The sequence below is a fragment of the Ahaetulla prasina genome, chromosome 1 (genome assembly GCF_028640845.1).
Source record: "Ahaetulla prasina isolate Xishuangbanna chromosome 1, ASM2864084v1, whole genome shotgun sequence".
NCBI classification, from domain to species: Eukaryota; Metazoa; Chordata; class Lepidosauria; order Squamata; family Colubridae; genus Ahaetulla; species Ahaetulla prasina.
In genome coordinates, this window is record NC_080539.1 from 347,838,837 (window position 1) to 347,857,408 (window position 18,572).

The following is an 18,572-nucleotide window of genomic DNA, read 5'->3' on the forward strand; positions in this document are numbered from 1 at the left end:
GTTTATATATTGTCTGGCCAACTAGTTAGGCAAATAATAATTTCCTGACACCCTGTACTACAGGAGTGTCAAACTCGCGTCATCACGTGACGTATTACGACTTTTTCCCCTTCACTAAACCGAGGGTACCCAGGGCCAGCATGACGCTGCTGGCCCGTGAGCCATGAGTTTAACAACCTTGCTGTACTACAATTAAACTGAAAGTTTCATCTAAATAGAAGACTATAAACATCTTATATTTAAATGGTACATCCGCATGAAATGTCCCACAACTATTTCTGAAAAGGAGAGAACTACAACTAGGATGCTATACAGTCATGACAGTTTAAGATTAAAATGCTAAAACAGAGACTCACATACTGTACATACTTCCAAAACATATTACAGGTAATCATCAACCTGCAGTCATAATGGAACTTGCCCATCACAGTCATAAATCATGATGCTCATAAAACAGGTTGATTAGTCTCCAACCTAAATTTTCAGTCATTAAGTAAACATAGTGGTTGTAAAGCAGTCAATGTGGTCACAATTATTCAGAGATTAAGAATCGAGGGGGGGAGGGGAAGGGAGGAAACTCTCAGCAGGGTCTTTTGTATCTATGAGCTCCCTAGATAAATAAATAACTCCTGGCCAACAATGGCTTGCAAAAACCAAAAGGCATATATCTGTCTGGAAATGATGTCATAGAATGCCAGGGTCACTTGTAAAAGATTGTCCTGACCTGTAACAGCCCCATATGAATGAAAGAAAATATTAAAGTTTAACAGGAAGAGGTGAATCAATTCACATGAAGAAATGGGCTTGGGGTGTAATGGTTGCTAGATGGATGGAAAATAAAAGGTAGCCAGTGTCAATGAAACCTATTAAACGTATATGCAGATCAGAGTGTCCAGGACTGCCGTTTTGCTACTTGTAATTCCACACACACCCCATCCTTTCACATTGACCCAGGCAGTGATGATGATGATCACAAAGCTTTAGCACTTTACAAACTGACACAGATGCAGAATTCTATCCATTATTCTTAACAAGAAGATACTATATATTGTGAACCCACAAAATTTCTTCTTAAGAGCACTTCTCTAAATATTTTCAAGGAAATTCAGGTCTGTATACAGTACTTATAACATTCAGAAGTACGTAAAACAAAAAGAACAAACTCCTTTCTGGAAAAAAACCTACATACCTGTTCCATTTTTCTCACTTTTGACTATCATACTTGCTCGTTTGGGGGTTCGCTTTTGCCGCTTTGCCAGTGAACTACCACTGTTATCCCCAGGCCTTTTTTGTCCTGAAAGTAAAATGAAAGTTGCCATTCTATATAATATGTTTCATTGTTTAAAATGTAAGTTACTTGTATAAGAAATGAAAAGAACCAGAAAAATTGCCATTCACAAGAGATCGTAATGACAGCAGAAAGAAAAAATATGTAGCAGTCCAAACTCACTGTACAATGAAAGTTAACTTCAGAGACATAATAACATTGCCCCAAAGGGGTGGTAGGGAAAGTGTCAAAAAAGGCAACAGAGTCATCTTGTGAAGGACATGGAGTAGAGTGTGGAAAGTACAGCGAAGACATGCAGAGGCAATTCCTATAAGTTCGCCTTATACAGGGGTCTGCAAACTTGGCTGAGGAACTCTGGGTGTTGAAGTCCACAAGTCTTAAAAGAGCCAAGTTTTCAGACCCCTGACCTAATGCATTCTTAAGGCAAGAGGATAATGTGAGTTACATGGGAAACCACAAGCAAAACAGAAAAACAGGATAAAAGGGAAAGTTGTCTTTTCTTAAATTTCTAAATATTTACTTCTCCCCAAGACAGAATGCCTGGGTGTTGTGGGTGTGTCTGAAACCACCCATGCAATAATTGCTGCTGCAGTTATGGAGTAGATGTACTTTACCAGGTTAATGAAATTGTGGAGATTACTTTTATAGTTTGATTTTATTTTTTTATATTGTACTTCCAAGGCATTTTCTCACAGCCTCCTTATACTTGCTAAAGATGAAGAAACAGCTGTCACAGTGAACAAAATCACAACTTCCTGCTAACAGATGCAAGTTGCTGCTAATGCACAAGTTGTATCCTCCTCTAAAAAGGAACCACTGGATATCATCCAGTAAAAAATAAATCTGAGAATATACTTATCAAAACACTGCAGTAAACACCCTAATTAGGTTTCAATTCAATGGTTTAAACCATTGATTTAATGGATGCAACATTAATACGTATCAGATAAAATAGTCGAAGGCAATCCAAATTGAACAGGATAAAAAATATGAAAAATATTCTTCTATTCTCCCCCACCCCACCCTTGTTATTTTATTGTTATAAGCCTTGGTGGGATAAAAGTGAATTAAAATGTGAGAAATCCCACATTTGTCTTCAAAAAGTTAAATAAGGAATTTATTTATTTTTTTGCATTTATAGCCCGTCCTTCTCCGAAGACTCAGGGCGGCTTACCCTATGTTAGCAATAGTCTTCATCCTATTTGTATATTTATATACAAAGTCAATTATTGCCCCCAACAATCTGGGTCCTCATTTTACCTACCTTATAAAGGATGGAAGGCTGAGTCAACCTTGGGCCTGGTGGGACTAGAACCTGCAGTAATTGCAAGCAGCTGCTGTTAATAACAGACTGCATTAGCAGTCTGAGCCACAGAGGCCCCTTAGTTAGAAGACCTGAGTTTTGATATTTTGGTATATTGCAAAATGCATTTTCACTGAATTTAAATCACCACAGAGAAACTTTGTACTTAGAATAGGTAGTCCTTACCCTTTTCTCCAATTTCTGGACCAGCTATGCTACAGTTGCTGGAAGCTTCAAACCCATTGGCAGATTCATTCTCGCAGAGGCCTTCTTGAGACTCTTCAGCCACACTGTCCACTTCAATGGTAATGTCACTTTCACTTTTTATGCTTGGTGATTCATCCTGACTGAACGTTAGAGGTGAGGCAACAGAGAAATTTGGCTGGATCACAGAAGGTAACATTGGGGGATTTGAAGTGAGGTTACTACCATCTTGTTTTTCTGCAACCAAACTTTCAGGCCCATTCTTGTCCTTTTCGTCAAGATCATCCAAGTCCACTTCATGGCAAAGGAGAGTTTCAGGACCAATTTGAGGCATGGAGTCATCTTCCTCTTTCAACAGTGTGCTACGGTTTTCCTCTGAAGAACAATCGAAGGGTTCACTTCCCCGAACATGGAGCCGTTGATCTGATTCTGCCACCAATGATGGCATTTCTTCGTTCTCATTTCGAAGAGAGTCATCACCCCTGAAATCCTTACATTCTTCTGCCCCATAACATTCATTCGCCTTCTCTTTAGTCACAATATTTGGCACAGTCAGCTCACCCTCTTGTCGTACCCTTTTGTCAGGTGATGGCTGTTCTATCACTTTTCTTTTCATAAGCTTCTTATCTTTTGCCCAGAGATCTGTTTCATTCTCAGAAGTAGAGCTCAAACCTTTATTTTCCAAGGAAGAAGTATTTAATCGTTCAGATTCTGCAACAGGTTCATTGGTTGTTTCTTCCTGATTTAGTAATGTATTCTTTGAATTCTCTAGGGAAGAATCTCTTGTTCGGTTCTTCCGGCCTTTTCCTTTAGGTGATTTCTCCACCTCTTTTTTCACATCTTCTATTTGATCATTTTTACTTCCACAATTCTGAACCACTTGTTCACTCTCTTCACCTTCTAATTTCAATTTTTCTAAAGGATGAACTTGATTCTGATCATTCTCTTTCAGCATTTGTGAGATCTTTGCAATATCTTCCACAGGCTTATCAACTGTTCGTTTTTCATTTTCCATTTCAAAACTAGCTGGAGAAAATTCTTCATTAATGTTCTTTTCAGAAGCTTCATCTGCTTCACTATCTGATGAAACGGAGTCTATCAAAAACAACATTAAAGGGCGAAAAGGCAGAAATTCAGATTGAAATCTACATAAATATTGTATTTATACACTACATAGAAAAAACATAGTGTTTAAAGCAATTTTTGCTTTTAGTACTCCAATGAGAACTATCTAAAAACATATAAAATGTTTAAGTAATCTTTAGTTATAAACACAGCCACACAATTTTATTTAGGAAATTGTAATTTGTAATTGCAAAATACATAAAATATCAGAAAGAAAATTTCATTTTTTCATATTTCAAGTCATGTCCGAACTTAATATTTAATAAAGAAAGAAAAGACTTCAACTTACATGGCAGGCCTTACAAACTGAAGGGCTGTATGTGGCTATTCTAGAACTTTTAGTGAAATCCTTTCAAAAGTTGCCACCTAATTTTTAATTTATAATGTAAGATAAAATTAAAAGAATAGAATTTCAATATTTCTCTGTGGTAGTCCTTGCATTATGAAACATACTATTTCCAGTGGCATATTTAGTCTTTCTCTTCTGATATTTTCATTAGCATTGAAAATCATTTTGTTTCAGTGGGTCTTTGGCCTCTAATGAGGCGCTGTGGACAAAAAATACCCCCTTTAATTTCTAAAAAAATATCACAAAATATAATTTAAAAGGGTATTAATTGGGGTTAAACCTTCTATCATCTTTGGATTGAGTGTGAGTGTGTGTGTGTGTGTGTGTGTGTGTGTGTGTGTGTGTGTGTGTGTGTGTACTGTAGGATTATGTTAGTGGAAAGTATATTTATGTTTAAATGTAAGTTATTTTTGTCCAGACCCAGACATCACTTTAAAGCCAAGTACACCTCTCAGCCTCCAAAATGTTGTGCAACTGTTTTATAAAAAGTCTTTCATGTAAATGAAGTGTTCATTATGTCAGTAAGTGGCAAGTAATATATACTTGATTCTTTCTTCATTGACGATAGCACCGTATATTTCGTCATCTAAGGGTTGGCACTTGCCCTTTCTTTCCCCAAATTTATGAAATTTCTCCCTAAAGTTTATTTTTAAAAATTCTCACCATTTGACCCTCTGTCAGAATCCAACATTCCTGAGCTACGTCTTGTCTGCCTGCGAGGCATACCTAAAAAAATTAAAGAGGCTATAATACAGAGGTAGAGAGCAAAGCATTTAATAATTTTGCAATTATTTGTATATTTCACACACAAGAACGTGTTGATTTTAAAATCAGAAAACCATTTCTACCTTAATGTGCCTCACTGCCAGCTTGAGCAACTGAGCAAAAAACCAACTGCCACAGCACATGACATGTAAGCAGTACCTTCTGTCCCATTAAGCAAGGGTGAACAATCCAGCAAGCTGCTGCGTGCACTTCGCACTCCTGATTTGCTGTCACTATTAGGAGTTTTAGACAGGCCACAAGAGAGATTTGATAGAAGAGTTGATTTCAGAGGAGGACGTCCACGCTTTCCCTTTTGTTTCTCCTCCTCTTTCTTTTCATCTTTTTCAGAGTCTTCTTTACTCTGAATACAAACATAAACAACCTTATTGTCACAGGAAGTTTAGACTTTTCCATCACCGAATCCATGAAAATATCCACTGTAGAGCTTCTGCTCAGCAGAGGATACAACCAGTGTCAAATGACTGATCTCCATTTGTGGAATAGGAGTTCCCTAGATCTGCTTTGAAAGATCAAATTAACCCTTTGGAAAATCAGAACTCTCAATCATAAATCTTATAATTCTAAGCACCTCAATATTTTATTTCATAAAAAATGTGAAGCATCCCTTCAAAGGGCCTCTTGTGGCTCAGACTGTTAAGACAGTCTGTTATTAACACAGCTGCTTGCAATTACTGCAGGTTCTAGTCCCACCAGGCCCAAGGTTGACTCAGCCTTCCATCCTTTATAAGGTAGGTAAAATGAGGACCCAGATTGTTGGGGGAAATAAGTTGACTTTGTATATAAATATACAAATAGGATGAAGACTATTGCTAACATAGTGTAAGCCGCCCTGAGTCTTCGGAGAAGGACGGGATATAAATGCAATTTTTTTTAAAAAATTACTCACAAACTTTCCAGAAAAACCTGGGTTTGTCCAAATGGGCATTTTCCTGGTCTTAATGTTGATACATTTTCTCTTACTTCATAATATGTAATAGGGGAAGGGAAAGATTTTTATAAATTTACTTAGATGTGAAAAGTAATTTATGAACGTGACTTACTTTTGCTTTTTTCTTTTGCTTCTTCTTTGGTCCTCCTTTTTCTGAAGGCCAAATAATCCTATCAGCTTTTACCCATTCATCGTATCTACAAGGAAAGGAATATTGCATCCAGTTACCTCAGTGCAAAATCACAGAGGTAAATTTCCCTTCTTTTGTGAAAGTAACTACAAAAATAACTTGTAACCTGCAATCTGGAATTACATGTTAACATCCAGAATTCTAAGAATCATCCCTTTAAATTTTAAGTCTGGATATAAAATCCTAGCAACTCAAAATCCTGCTTCGGTTTAGCATAATAAGCAAGCAGGCAAATAAATAAATCCTACATCCTATTTGATGAACGTATCTTTTCTTTTATGTACACTGAGAGCATATGCACCAAGACAAATTCCTTGTGTGTCCAATCACACTTGGCCAATAAAAAATTCTATTCTATTCTATTCTATTCTATTTCAAACAATAGATAAATACAATTGGCAAATAATTTATTGACAGAGCTTTTAAATTTTCCCACATAATCTGATACAATTTTCAACTCTTATTCTTTCTCCTTTTTTACGAACAAAGATATGAGCCTTTAATTAAAATTTGTTGGGACAGCAAGGACAGGACAGATTCTGTCCATGATCTACTATGAAATTATTATTGATTTTGAACAGAACATGTACAGCAGCAAATTTTACATGTAGAGCCAACCTCTACAAGAACCCTACCATATACAAATCGAAGGGAAGGGCAATTCTCCATAACCTTTTTTTTTTTAGGAAAAAAAAATCTCACTTTAACTCCGGTTCCCATCTTTCAACAGAGCCAGTGTGACAATATTTGTATCAGACCATATTTCAGAACATTGATATTCAAGAAAAAAGGAGTGGGAGCAGGACTGAAATACTGTAGGCATCTGAAATAGACCTGAACACCTTAAACATTTACAGGGTAATAATCAATATTCAGTTCAAGTAACCATTCTTCTCCTTACCTAACATTCCAGCCATAATAATGCACCAAATACAAAATCTCTCCATCATCATTTTCTGTACTTTTAATACTGGCTTCATATATTTTCTGTGTTTTACCACGGCCATATTTTACTTTTACTTTGGTTCCTGTAAGACAAGGTTCTGCATCTTCTTCATATTCCTCTCCTTCCGATTCTCGATTGTCAAGTTCTTCCCTGCTGAAGAATAGACAACAAGGTATCAATTAATTAAGAGGCCAAATGTAGACAACTGTGACTTTCCCCATTTATGCCACTCTTTTCAAGTTACCTATAGTGCTGTCACCGTTTCCTTTAAGGAAAATGACTCGGAAAGGAAATCTTGACAGTACCTGCACTTTCCAAGTAATGAATCTTCTACACACATCTGATCAATCCCATGTCAAGGATTAGCAAAAGGCAACGCCCAGATCAGTCGCAAGGAAAACTATGATCAGCTTTGTATGACTAACTTTTGTTACTGCACTGAAGTTTTCTGAAGTGGTTCCCTACCACTTACGATACTTCTTTTACTTGTGCATCATCCTTCCCAACGGTACTTCTAAATTGGTTATGAAATAAAAAGTTAAAAACTAAAATCATAGTATGTGTAGTAGTTATCCCTTATACAGCAAATAATTTCATGCAGAAACTGCATGGTATTGTAATGCATTTTTCATTGTTTTCTGTAGCACAATGTCCCAGATAAAGAACTGTAATTATTTTGTTGAAGTTTCGCAGGTTTTACACAAAGTGATGCATTTTTATTTAATTTCCCACATATGCTATCTTAAAATTCATTTAACATTTTTCAATCATATGCTTTTTTCAATTTCAGTAACTACCTACTCCAAATTTTCATAATGCTTTTCAATTAATGATGTGTAGAAACATTTTGGACCTAATTTATTAATTATCTATAGGTGCCTGTACATCTATAGGTGTTCCTCCTTACATCACTCATTCAGCAACTATTCAAACGTACAATGGTTCTGAACGAGTGGTACTTATGGCTGGTCCTCACACAACAAGTACTGCATCTCTGCAATCACATGATCATACTAGGTGCTTGGCTTCCAGCATCCCATGGTCATGTGATTGCCCCTTGTAACTTTCACGGCCGGCTTCCAACAAGCAAGATCAATAGGGAAGCTGGGGGGAGGGTGTAAATAAAAACCATGGCAGTGATGGGCTTTTCTAACAATGGCAACCAAAAGTTCTGCAACTGCCACCACTAAGTGGTGCGGTGATGTGTTATCACACTTGATCACTATGTCACTTAGCAGCAGAAATTCCTGCCCCAATTCCTATTTTAAATTAGGACTACCTATATTTTGTTTACAATCCTTTCCTAAATTTTAATTGTTCATTTACTTTTACAATGGAGCTCTCTAGTTGTAAAATCCATTAGGATATCACAATGCCAAGAAGATATCAAGTAATTCAAACAATATTATATCTGGAATATTACATTTAAAAAAGAGAGAATTTAGAGATTGGGATGATGTTGAACCCTGTGAATAACATCTATAATTATGCTGAATGAGTTTGTTTAACCTCAATGACTTACATTTTTTCTTGTACTTTAATGAAAAGCATAATATTTAGCCAGGAACATATCACAGAATAGGACAGAATATTTATGTATGGATATATCTGTTCATGTGTCTAGATGTTTAGATGGATTATATTGTAAAATGGCTACAGGATCATCTATCACAATATACAATTTTGACACTAAGATTAAATTTAATAAACTTACTGACAGCTCAATCCAAATATATGCCCTGTATACAGATTGCATTTTTGTTCTGCTCTCTGATCCTGAGGAATCTGGTTTCTCAGGCTTGCATTTTCCTCTCTCTTTAAATTAAAAAGAAGATTCCAGAAACTTTAATCAATGCATTTCAGTTGCTAAACACATCATGGCATCAATGCAGTACTGAAAACTCTACTTTGGTCACCAGGGTTTTTTGTTGTTGTTGATGTTGTTGTTGTTTCTTTTTATTCTAATTTTGACTTTTGAAAACTTTAAATGGATTGCAAAGCCTGCAAAGTCAAAAGGCTGCATTTGTTATGAACTTACCTAGCAGTTATGATCTGTGTTAAGAAGCCGCAAGAATACAATTAAATGAAAAAGATTAATATATGTGAAAGCAGCTCTTGGGAGTTTTGAGAGGTCCCCATTAGAGCCACGGTGGCGCAGTGGTTAGAATGCAGTACTGCAGGCTAACTCACTGCTCGCTCCAGGAGTTTGATATTAAATGGCTCAAGGTTGACTCAACCTTCCACCATTCTGAGGTTGGTAAAATGAGGACCCAGATGGTTGGGAGCAATATGCTGACTCTGTAAACAGCTTAGAGAGGGCTGTAAAGCATTGTGAAGTGGTATAGAAATCTAAGTGCTATTGCTATCTACTTTGAAAAAAAAAGGTAAGATGGATTTAGCTTAGTATTTTAATATTACATTACAATAGATGCACAATTTTGTCTATACTTTTTTGTTATGCATTCCCCTGAGTGGGTTTCAGGATCATTGTGTATAACTATTACTATTAAATAATTACAAGTTTTTATTAAAAGGCTGAGTGATAATATGCTACATCACAGGGTTCGAAGAAGTAGTAAATTCTTTTATATATAAAAAACTCAAGTTAGTAAACATATCTAATACTCCTGCATCCTATTTTCCACACAACTACCCTGTGAGATGTGTTGGGTTAAGAGTGACTGGCCCAAAGTTGCCCAGCTAGCTTTCATTCCTAAGGGAGGACTATAACCTATTGAGGGCAGGGGAGGGCATATGTTTTGATAGGTTTACATTCTCTCAGGAATAATCTACTTGAAGCTATTTACTAACCCACAGGACTGTTCTTTAACTATCATGTTTTTCACTGAACTAACAGCAAATAGATTGTTCTCTCTTGCCATAATACTGAATTGTCTGCTTTCAAACCTTTTTTTTTAATTAGGCAGGATACATATTATCCAATAGTAAAAAAAACTAGAATGTGATGAAAATATGGAAAGCATAAAGATTCCAATTTACATCTTATCTCAGCCACAGACTCAGAAGTTATAAAAGTAATTTTTCAGCATACCCACTTTAGTAATGTGGGGATAACAGAGAGATCTTACAGAAGAGAAGTGCAACTTTCTCAGGTTTTGGAATGCCTTTATTTGAGTTCCAGCCTTTAAGAGCTGTTATCAAATTATCATTTTAGTGTGAGAAAAGGGACCAATTACTCAAATTGCCTTTGTAGAATCAGATAGTATTCCCATATTACTGTTGTAAAAGATACTCCCCCATCAAAAAAATTAGAAAAGGTGTATGTCATGTGCTTCATCTCTCTCTATATCATTTATGTAGCCCTGCTTTCCCCTAAATATACAATATGAAATTATAACTGTGTGCTAGAATTGCAATGCCTAATTGCATTCTGCAAACCTTTTATATAAGGATAAAATTCAACTATTTGCTCAGAAACAATCCAAATTTTAGAGTTCTGGTAATACAGAATGATGAAAACTAGGAGATTTGTTTTGTCCTAAGGACATTTTGACACAACACAGAAAACCCACACAGGGCTTTCTTTATACTTGTCTTTTGACATGACACTGTGGGAATTTTATAATGTAAAGGCATTAATTAGCATGTTGAAAACAAGCATAGCATCTTCAGTCTCCATTACAGTCATAAAGATTTGGAAGCACCACCACTTTTTTTAGGTTGATTACAGACTGCCTGCCTAAATATGGATCGCTATTAATCCAGGATTAATTTTAATCATACATTAAGATAAGGAACAAACCATTTTTGACGGTTGAAAATGGATGTTTCCTTTTAAAAAAAGCAGGACTACATCCATAATGTAGAAAGGGCCATACTATATATATGGGTTCCCTCCCCTTTTTCTGGTAAAAGGGGAGGATACATTAAAAACTGTATACATATTAAGAGTATATCCTTGTATTTTTATGTATTCTTTAATTTTAGAATGATATAAAGGCCAGGGGGAGGGCCTTCTCTGTGGGGGCTCCCACCCTTTGGAACGAACTTCCCCCTGGACTTCGGCAACTGCCGGACCTTCGGACTTTCCGCCGAGAACTGAAGACCTATTTGTTTGTTCGCGCAGGACTGGCATAGGATTTTAATAGGATTTTAAATTAGTCTTAATGTTTTAACATTTTAAAATTTGGGTATTATTCTAAATGTTTTAATTCGGCCATTTGTAAAATAAGTTTTTTAAATTATGGTTTTATGTGTATCCTTTTGTTGTTTTTATCATGGCTGTAAACCGCCCTGAGTCCTTCGGGAGAAGGGCGGTATAAAAATTTAATAAATAAATAAATAAATAAAATTGTGATGAATTTTCAGCAACCACAGTGAGGTGAGCAGGGAATGCAAGAACTATAAAAAGGAAGGGGTACAGCATACAATCCTGGGAATTCTTTAGGTTAAAGTAGCTACACCTAAGTAAGGAGAATGCAAGCATTGTGTCAGGAAGCTTAAGACATAACATTAACCGATGATAGGAATTAGTATCCAGCTATAGATTCTGCTACTGACCTCAGTAATTATAAAGGCTAAAATTATGAATTAATTTTGAAAAGAAAATTAACACTTCATTTAAGTCAGGAATTGACAATACAGATCCCCTTAATGTGCTATTATCAGACAATAAAAATGGCCGAAATCTTGTAAAACCATCAAAGTTTACCAGATTTAACATGAGATGCCCTGGGGACTTTGCTGAAGTTTTACAAAACGTACTGATTTTGGCTGGTTTAAAAAATGTTACATTTGTGTTTTTTTGGAACTGGCATTGCTACCTCCTGGCAGTGATTAGGTAAAAAGACTCCTGACCCCAATATAGCTCTATCCTTGCTGTTAAATTGAGCCTATTAAATAATGACACACACCCCCCTTCACAAGTTGTTATTATTATCATTGCCATGTAATGTTCAGCAACCCAGACAAAAGCCTGAAGAAACTTCCTTGCCTTCTCTCTTCCTCTTCATCTGACTCCCTGTCAGATTCCTCTTCCTGTTTTGTTCTCTTTTCCTTTTGCTTTGGTGTAGTCTTTCTGTTTGCAAGTGCCATATCATTTTCAATCTTCTCTGCATTACTGGAAATCTCTTCTATGTCTTTGTTCTCCTTATTGCTGTCTTTTAGCTTATCTTGTATTTTATCATCTTCACCTTCTTTTTTAACGAGAGACGCATCACGGATATGTCTTCTTCGTCCCTGTGTAAGGAAAGAAGTGAAATATCATCCCGCTTAAGATGCATTGTTGCTTTCAGGAAGCAAGATTCTATAATGATGGTTTTTTTCTTAATTAATGGCTAACTGAAGAATTAATGGACAATTAGAATAGTTCTCAACAGAAGAGAGTTAGCTTTTCATAACATATAAATTCTGCTGCTGCACAAAATCCAGACAAGAAAAGAACACAAGAAATTACAGTGGCTAATCACATACAGCTCTAATGTGACATGCTTGATTTATGACTTAGGATGTTTTATGATTGTTACTTTTTAAAATAAAGCATTGTTAAACTTTGATTTACTACAATACACGAACCAAGCTATAAAGTTAGTATGCAAGTCAACCTTTTTCAAAATGAATCAAATGTTTATCATTTTCTCAATGCTCTATAATTTGATACTTGAACAACTGCTGGAAGAGCAGTGATAGGAATAACTGGGTCATATTAATTGAAGTAGCGGGAAATACATATGTAAGGTGAAATGTACTTGCTAATGCCAATCCCTATGCAACTTTTTTCTCTATAAATTCTGTAGCAACTCAAATTGTGAACTGGAATCATGATTTATTAAGAATACATTTCATTTCATAATACCCTGATAAAGTTAGTGCAACAACTCCTCCAGCATGAAAACAAAGGGGTAATATTTTTTTCTCATGCTGGGGAAGGCCCATGTACAGGTAGTTGTTGACTTACGACAGCAACTGGAATTGGAATTTCTGTTGCTAAGAGATGCGGTTATAAAGGGCAAGCACATCACTTAGTGACAGCAATCCTAGTTTGCTGTTAACTGAATCCCACAGGCTTTAGGAAAGGTAACTTTCTGTAGACAAATTTGTTGAATTTGTTCAGCCATCCTGAAGATTTATTATAGGGCAAGTAGAAATATTGGAAATAAATAATGGACATAAAACTACATTTGAAAAGGTTGGACAAGTTCAGAGTGTTACAAGAACAGATAATGCAGCCAGTATTTGAGGAAAATGGGAAGCCGGTGGAAGGATGTGTGTTCTCAACTAAATTACGAAAGTCATTGCTTATTTTATAACAATTCTTTTTACAGGGCAGTTGCTTACCCGTTGAGACTTCTGCTCCAGTTCTTCTTTTTCACTTTCACTGCTACAGTTGTTTTCTTCCATCTCATTCTGAACCTCAACAGGAGACATTTCAGGCTCTTCTTTTACCTTTTCCTCCATTTGCTCTTCTTTTTTCTCTACTACAATTATTTTTGGTTCATTGTGGTGGATGGTTCGGAACTGAATGTTTGCAGAACGGCAGTATTCTTCAAAACCATAAAGATACCTACAGATTTTTAAATACATATTCATTATGGGACATCCTTAAAAATAATTCCCATCAAAATTAAAAAGAGTACACAGGGACAGTATACCCTTTTTGAAATCCCCACAAGCTCCTTCAAATGTAACAGATTAAAAAATGGGCTGTTAACACTAGCTTCTCAAGTTACCATCCCCTCCTTTCCAATTTTCTGATTTCTGAGTTACAATAATAATTTTTAGTATGATACATGAGACTTGCAGGCACTTCACTTGTTATTAACTCTATTTGTTGGTTCTGTTACTGTTTTGCTTTTTTCTGAAACTTTTATTTCTTTACAGAAAGTAAACAGTCTACAAGTAGGTTTGGCTAAAAGGAGAGAAAAATTACGAATAATGAAATGTTCCTGCACAAAGGAGTTATTGTTAGTGAGATGCCATCATTAGCGCCTATCCCAGTCCCCTCTGCTTCTTACATTCCTTTGAATCCAGACTAATTTGATCATTTGACAAGGAGTTGCTCAAAGAAAAGCTTGATAAAATGTACTCAATTCTTGTTCTTCAGCCAGTTCATGTCTAAATACAAATTAAGAAAGAAAAGAGATCACTTACTTTCTATACGCAGTTTTCACATTGTAGGAAGCAGCTGAATTCAAAATAGGAATGCCAAGGTCCATATAAATTTGTTTCCATACAGCTCCACTATCAATCTTGGAAGAAAGAATGGGAGAAAATAAAGGATGTTAGTGTGTTGCTAGTTTCAAATTAAATAGCATGAACTCAGAATAAATTTAAGAAAAGTTATGCTTACATTGTCACACCCACCCTGCTGATATACCAGTCTGAAAAGTTTGAAGAGGTTAAGATCCTTATAGCCCAGAACAGGTGGTTTATTGATAGAAGTTCCTAATTAATGAAAACATGAGAACAGAATATTATGATGCAAATATTTTACACTAGAGCATACAACAATGCATTTCAACTTGTCTGATGCCTGCAGAATCATGATTAGTACTGTACATAAAAATTCATGTGTAACTGCTTTGGTGAAACAGATCATTTTAAAGGTATAGAGTTAGCAATATATATTTAAAATGGTATTATTACAAATACTAGAAACATGGATGTAAGTGAACATCGACATAGATGCTATCCCCAATATAGGTAGTCCTTGACGTACAACTGTTTACAACATTTTAAAATTACAGTGGTTTTGTAAAGCATAGCTTATGTCTTTGAAGTTATGAGCATTGCACCATTTCAGCGGCCAACATCATCACAATTTGGATGATTGGCAACTGATTTTCATTTATGATAGTTGCAACAATTTATGGTCACACAATAGCAATTTGCTAACTTCCCAGTTGGCTTCAAATAAGTAAAGTCAATTGGGGAAGCCAGATTTATTTAACAAGAGCATGATTCATTTAACGACCATGGTAAAAATGGTCATAAAATTGGGTCTGGTCACATGACTTGCTTAATGACTGAAATTCTAGCCCCAGTTATGGTCATAAGTCAAGTACTCCAGGATCTCTTTTTGTGTGTGTGAGATAATATTTTTAAAATATATAATACAAAGACTAAAGCTTCAATGACCCCCATATTCCAGAGAAATAATAATCTCAATCTAAAAGTAATAAGAAATGAATAAATAATATTTCTTCATTATATTAACCACTACTAGAAAGTTGGTGGAATATAATGCTTATTGGAACTTCAAGACTTAAAATCTTATCAATGGAAAATATAGCATTTTGATATTTACTAATAAGTGAAAAGGCCAACTGAAAAGTTCAGAATAGCAAAGCCTACCTAAAGATAGTTTCCCACTCAAGAACATATAGTCCTAGGAAATTACTCCACATTTTGTTATCTATAACAACTTATGTAAACCATTTGTCACAAGTAGGCAACATTTCAGATGGCCAATAGGTGCAATTAATACTTTGGGAATTAAGAACCAAAAAATGAATACAACCATATCTCAGTTTGAAAGGACAGAGTTTGGGCTGGAATTTCTTTTGTTGATAAACTTGAATCAAACCTATTATAAAGGTTAGGATCCAAAGCAATTCCTAGAGGAGTTGGCAGGCTGCAATCTATATATATGCAAATTAAAACATACTACCTCTGTCTTCCATAAACTTGTAAAGCTGCTGGAGGAAATTGTCCCTCTCTTCAGGATCAAGCTCTTCCTCAGGCTTTTAAAAATAAAAAAGACACATTGTAATACGTATCTGAATAACAAATTTTGTATCTGTAAACAAAAGTAAAACTGACAAGGAGGATCAAATTATTCAGAAAAATCCCAGTTAAGTTTGTATGGCACATATGACCCCAGCCAACTACCAATCCTTAGCTTGAAGAAGCCTTAAAACTGGGCTGTTTCAAGAGCACATAGCCCTGAAAAAGGGACTATCATGAAGCCACTAAAACTAGATGTTAAACTAACATTCAGCATTCTATAATTACTGAGCATCTCCATAACATTTCTGTGTTAATTCACCTTTCTCTAGGTGTTCCAATAATTCCCTCTTGTTATTTAACGTCCTATTTTTTGTTAGTATTTACCACTTTCCAAAGTATATTGGCTATGAAGTAGCCAATTCCATCAAAATATGGTAAACATAAAATTCTGTTACAGTGCATTTTCAAAAAGCATTTTTTAAATCTACTCTTACTGTACTTTCATCATCCTTTACTTCAAATGGCATAACATTTCTCTTTGCTCACTCTCTATAACCATATAATATGTGGATTGATTAGCTAACTGGATGGGGAATAAGTGGGACCTTACTCTAATTAGAGGAGATAGGGGTGACTTAACTCTAGTTCAAATCTGGCTATCTAGCAACCCTATATGCTATCACAGCAACTTGCTTAAATTCTTTGAAAGTTGCTTTCAGAACAATTACGATAGTTGAGTTTGTCTACGTAATTTTCTTATCTAATTCTAGCTCAGTGGTTCCCATACTTTCCTTAATGCAGATCACTTCATCAACACAAAAGCTTCCAAGGAACATTGCAGGGGTTGCATTGCAGGGGTTGGCAGGTTAGTGCCTTGGGGCCATGTAGCACATGTAACTCTACAGATGGCCTCCATAGGACCTAATATTAAATAAAATTAACATTTTAATTAGATGGATGAAACTGTATTATCCTGCAAAATGTTAAGATGCTGATGCTCCTGCTTGAAATTATTGCAATGTTCCTGCTTTTCTAAAAAGAAAACAGTGATGCCTGCATTATGAATCACGTGCAGTATTGTTATAGCAAACCTGTTATTTCCAAATACTGATTGGGGATCAATGCCCTATCAGAAATCTCAAAATTGGTCTTTAAAGTAGTATTTCATTCCTATAGTGTCCCTGTCCTAAAATCCTGCATAATGGTCCTAAGATTAATTTGTGCCTCTGTTTCTGTAAATATATTATGAAAATCAATATTGATTTGAATTGCAGTAGACATTTTGCTCAATATATCTGATAAACCTCAATGGCATATGAATTTCTTGAACTTCATGTCTGCTGGTGCATGATGGCTGGTGCAAAACGTAAGCAGGCATGAGGTTTAGGAAATTCATTTGATGCCACTGAGGTTTATTGGATATATTGAGTGAAATGTCTACTGCAACTCAAATCAATATTGATTTTTATTTGTTAAAATTATACCTTTGAGATTAATGTAAATTTGTCAAAATTTTAAGGATCAGTAGGGTAACCTTATATGAGCAACACCAGAGAACTAAATTCCTAGGCTTTCAGTTGCTTTCAGTAAAATCAATGTATGTGAAGTTCTGAATGTGTGCCCATTGGTAATTTGATTCTTTTCATTCAAGAGGAAACTGAACAAAGACAAGCAAGACAAATGTGATTTGAAGCTTCAAGTGTTTAAAGCTTTAATTCTCTGTATTTTTCCAGAAAAGTATCTTGCAGAAAACAGCCTTATTCTTAAACCTGTTTATTTGGAAATAACTGTACACAAACTTGATCTCTCTGGTAAGAAAATAAAATAGGTAAAGAGCAAAAATATCTAAACTATGGTATTGCATGAAAACCTCTAGACGACAGCAATCTAAACTTAAGTTTGCAAAAGAATAAAATATACAAAAGTAGTGGAGAAGCATAGATTTTTGTATCAAATATTAAATGTACAAAAATATGTCAAAATACAGCAAATAGGCTTCTAGGATACTAGATCACAAATAGGATGACACTCATATGTCCTCAACAATGTCCTTGTAAAGTTATCACTATTTCAATTAACTTGGTATGGCAATAAGCTAAACTTTTAAAGAATCAGACAAGATAATACAGATGAAGTAAATGTATCGTTCCTTCTTTGAAACATCTATTCATAACGTAATAACAGAGTTGGAAGGGACCTTGGAGGTTTTCTAGTCCAACCCCCTGCCCAGGCAGGAAACTCTACACCATTTCAGACATATAAATCGTATCAGCTATATAAATCTATGTTTATATAGCCTTTAACAACCAGCTGTATTCAACTTCAGTAACACTCTTCAGGTACTGTTTTAAATCAATAAAGGAACTGTTTCTTTCTAAAATTCCAAATTAGAAGGCAGTGGGATTAACAAAGGAAAAATCATTAGAGATTTACTGTAGTCTAATTTTTGTTTGTTCCTTATGCAAAATAAAACAAGAACTTCTTACACATACAAACCTTTGTATAATGAAGGAATCTGAGCAACTGAGTAATTACATTTCTTCGTAACTATTTTAAATGAAATCTTTGTTTAGGTTATGGAATATGGTTATAGCTATATGCATTTAAATTCAGAGAGATTCTAAAGGAAAAATACTGGAATATAATACATTTTTGCCTCCCTATAAAAATAAAATGTAAGAATTGCTGAAACATTGCAGAATATTATTTATCCGTAGAGGATATCAGATACTGTAAGTGAGAGATGCCATACACGATCTTATTTA

The 18,572-nt window shown here is 35.3% G+C and overlaps 1 protein-coding gene across 4 annotated transcripts in view; it reads right to left on the reverse strand.

Moving 5' to 3' along the window:
• The window catches only part of ARID4A (AT-rich interaction domain 4A), a 57,223-nt gene that overhangs the window by 6,745 nt on the left and 31,906 nt on the right, over positions 1–18,572 (reverse strand). For 3 of the 4 annotated variants that reach the window (XM_058162973.1, XM_058162974.1, XM_058162972.1), the window contains 11 exons: positions 15,749–15,821; positions 14,429–14,523; positions 14,230–14,327; positions 13,417–13,642; positions 12,074–12,318; positions 7,075–7,272; positions 6,096–6,180; positions 5,194–5,395; positions 4,933–4,995; positions 2,778–3,890; positions 1,190–1,294 (listed from right to left, as the gene is read on the reverse strand). In XM_058162973.1, the coding sequence (XP_058018956.1) occupies positions 1,190–1,294; positions 2,778–3,890; positions 4,933–4,995; positions 5,194–5,395; positions 6,096–6,180; positions 7,075–7,272; positions 12,074–12,318; positions 13,417–13,642; positions 14,230–14,327; positions 14,429–14,523; positions 15,749–15,821 (2,503 nt within the window). The remainder of the gene's footprint in view (positions 1–1,189; positions 1,295–2,777; positions 3,891–4,932; positions 4,996–5,193; positions 5,396–6,095; positions 6,181–7,074; positions 7,273–12,073; positions 12,319–13,416; positions 13,643–14,229; positions 14,328–14,428; positions 14,524–15,748; positions 15,822–18,572) is intronic. The other variant, XM_058162975.1, reaches the window with a different exon arrangement.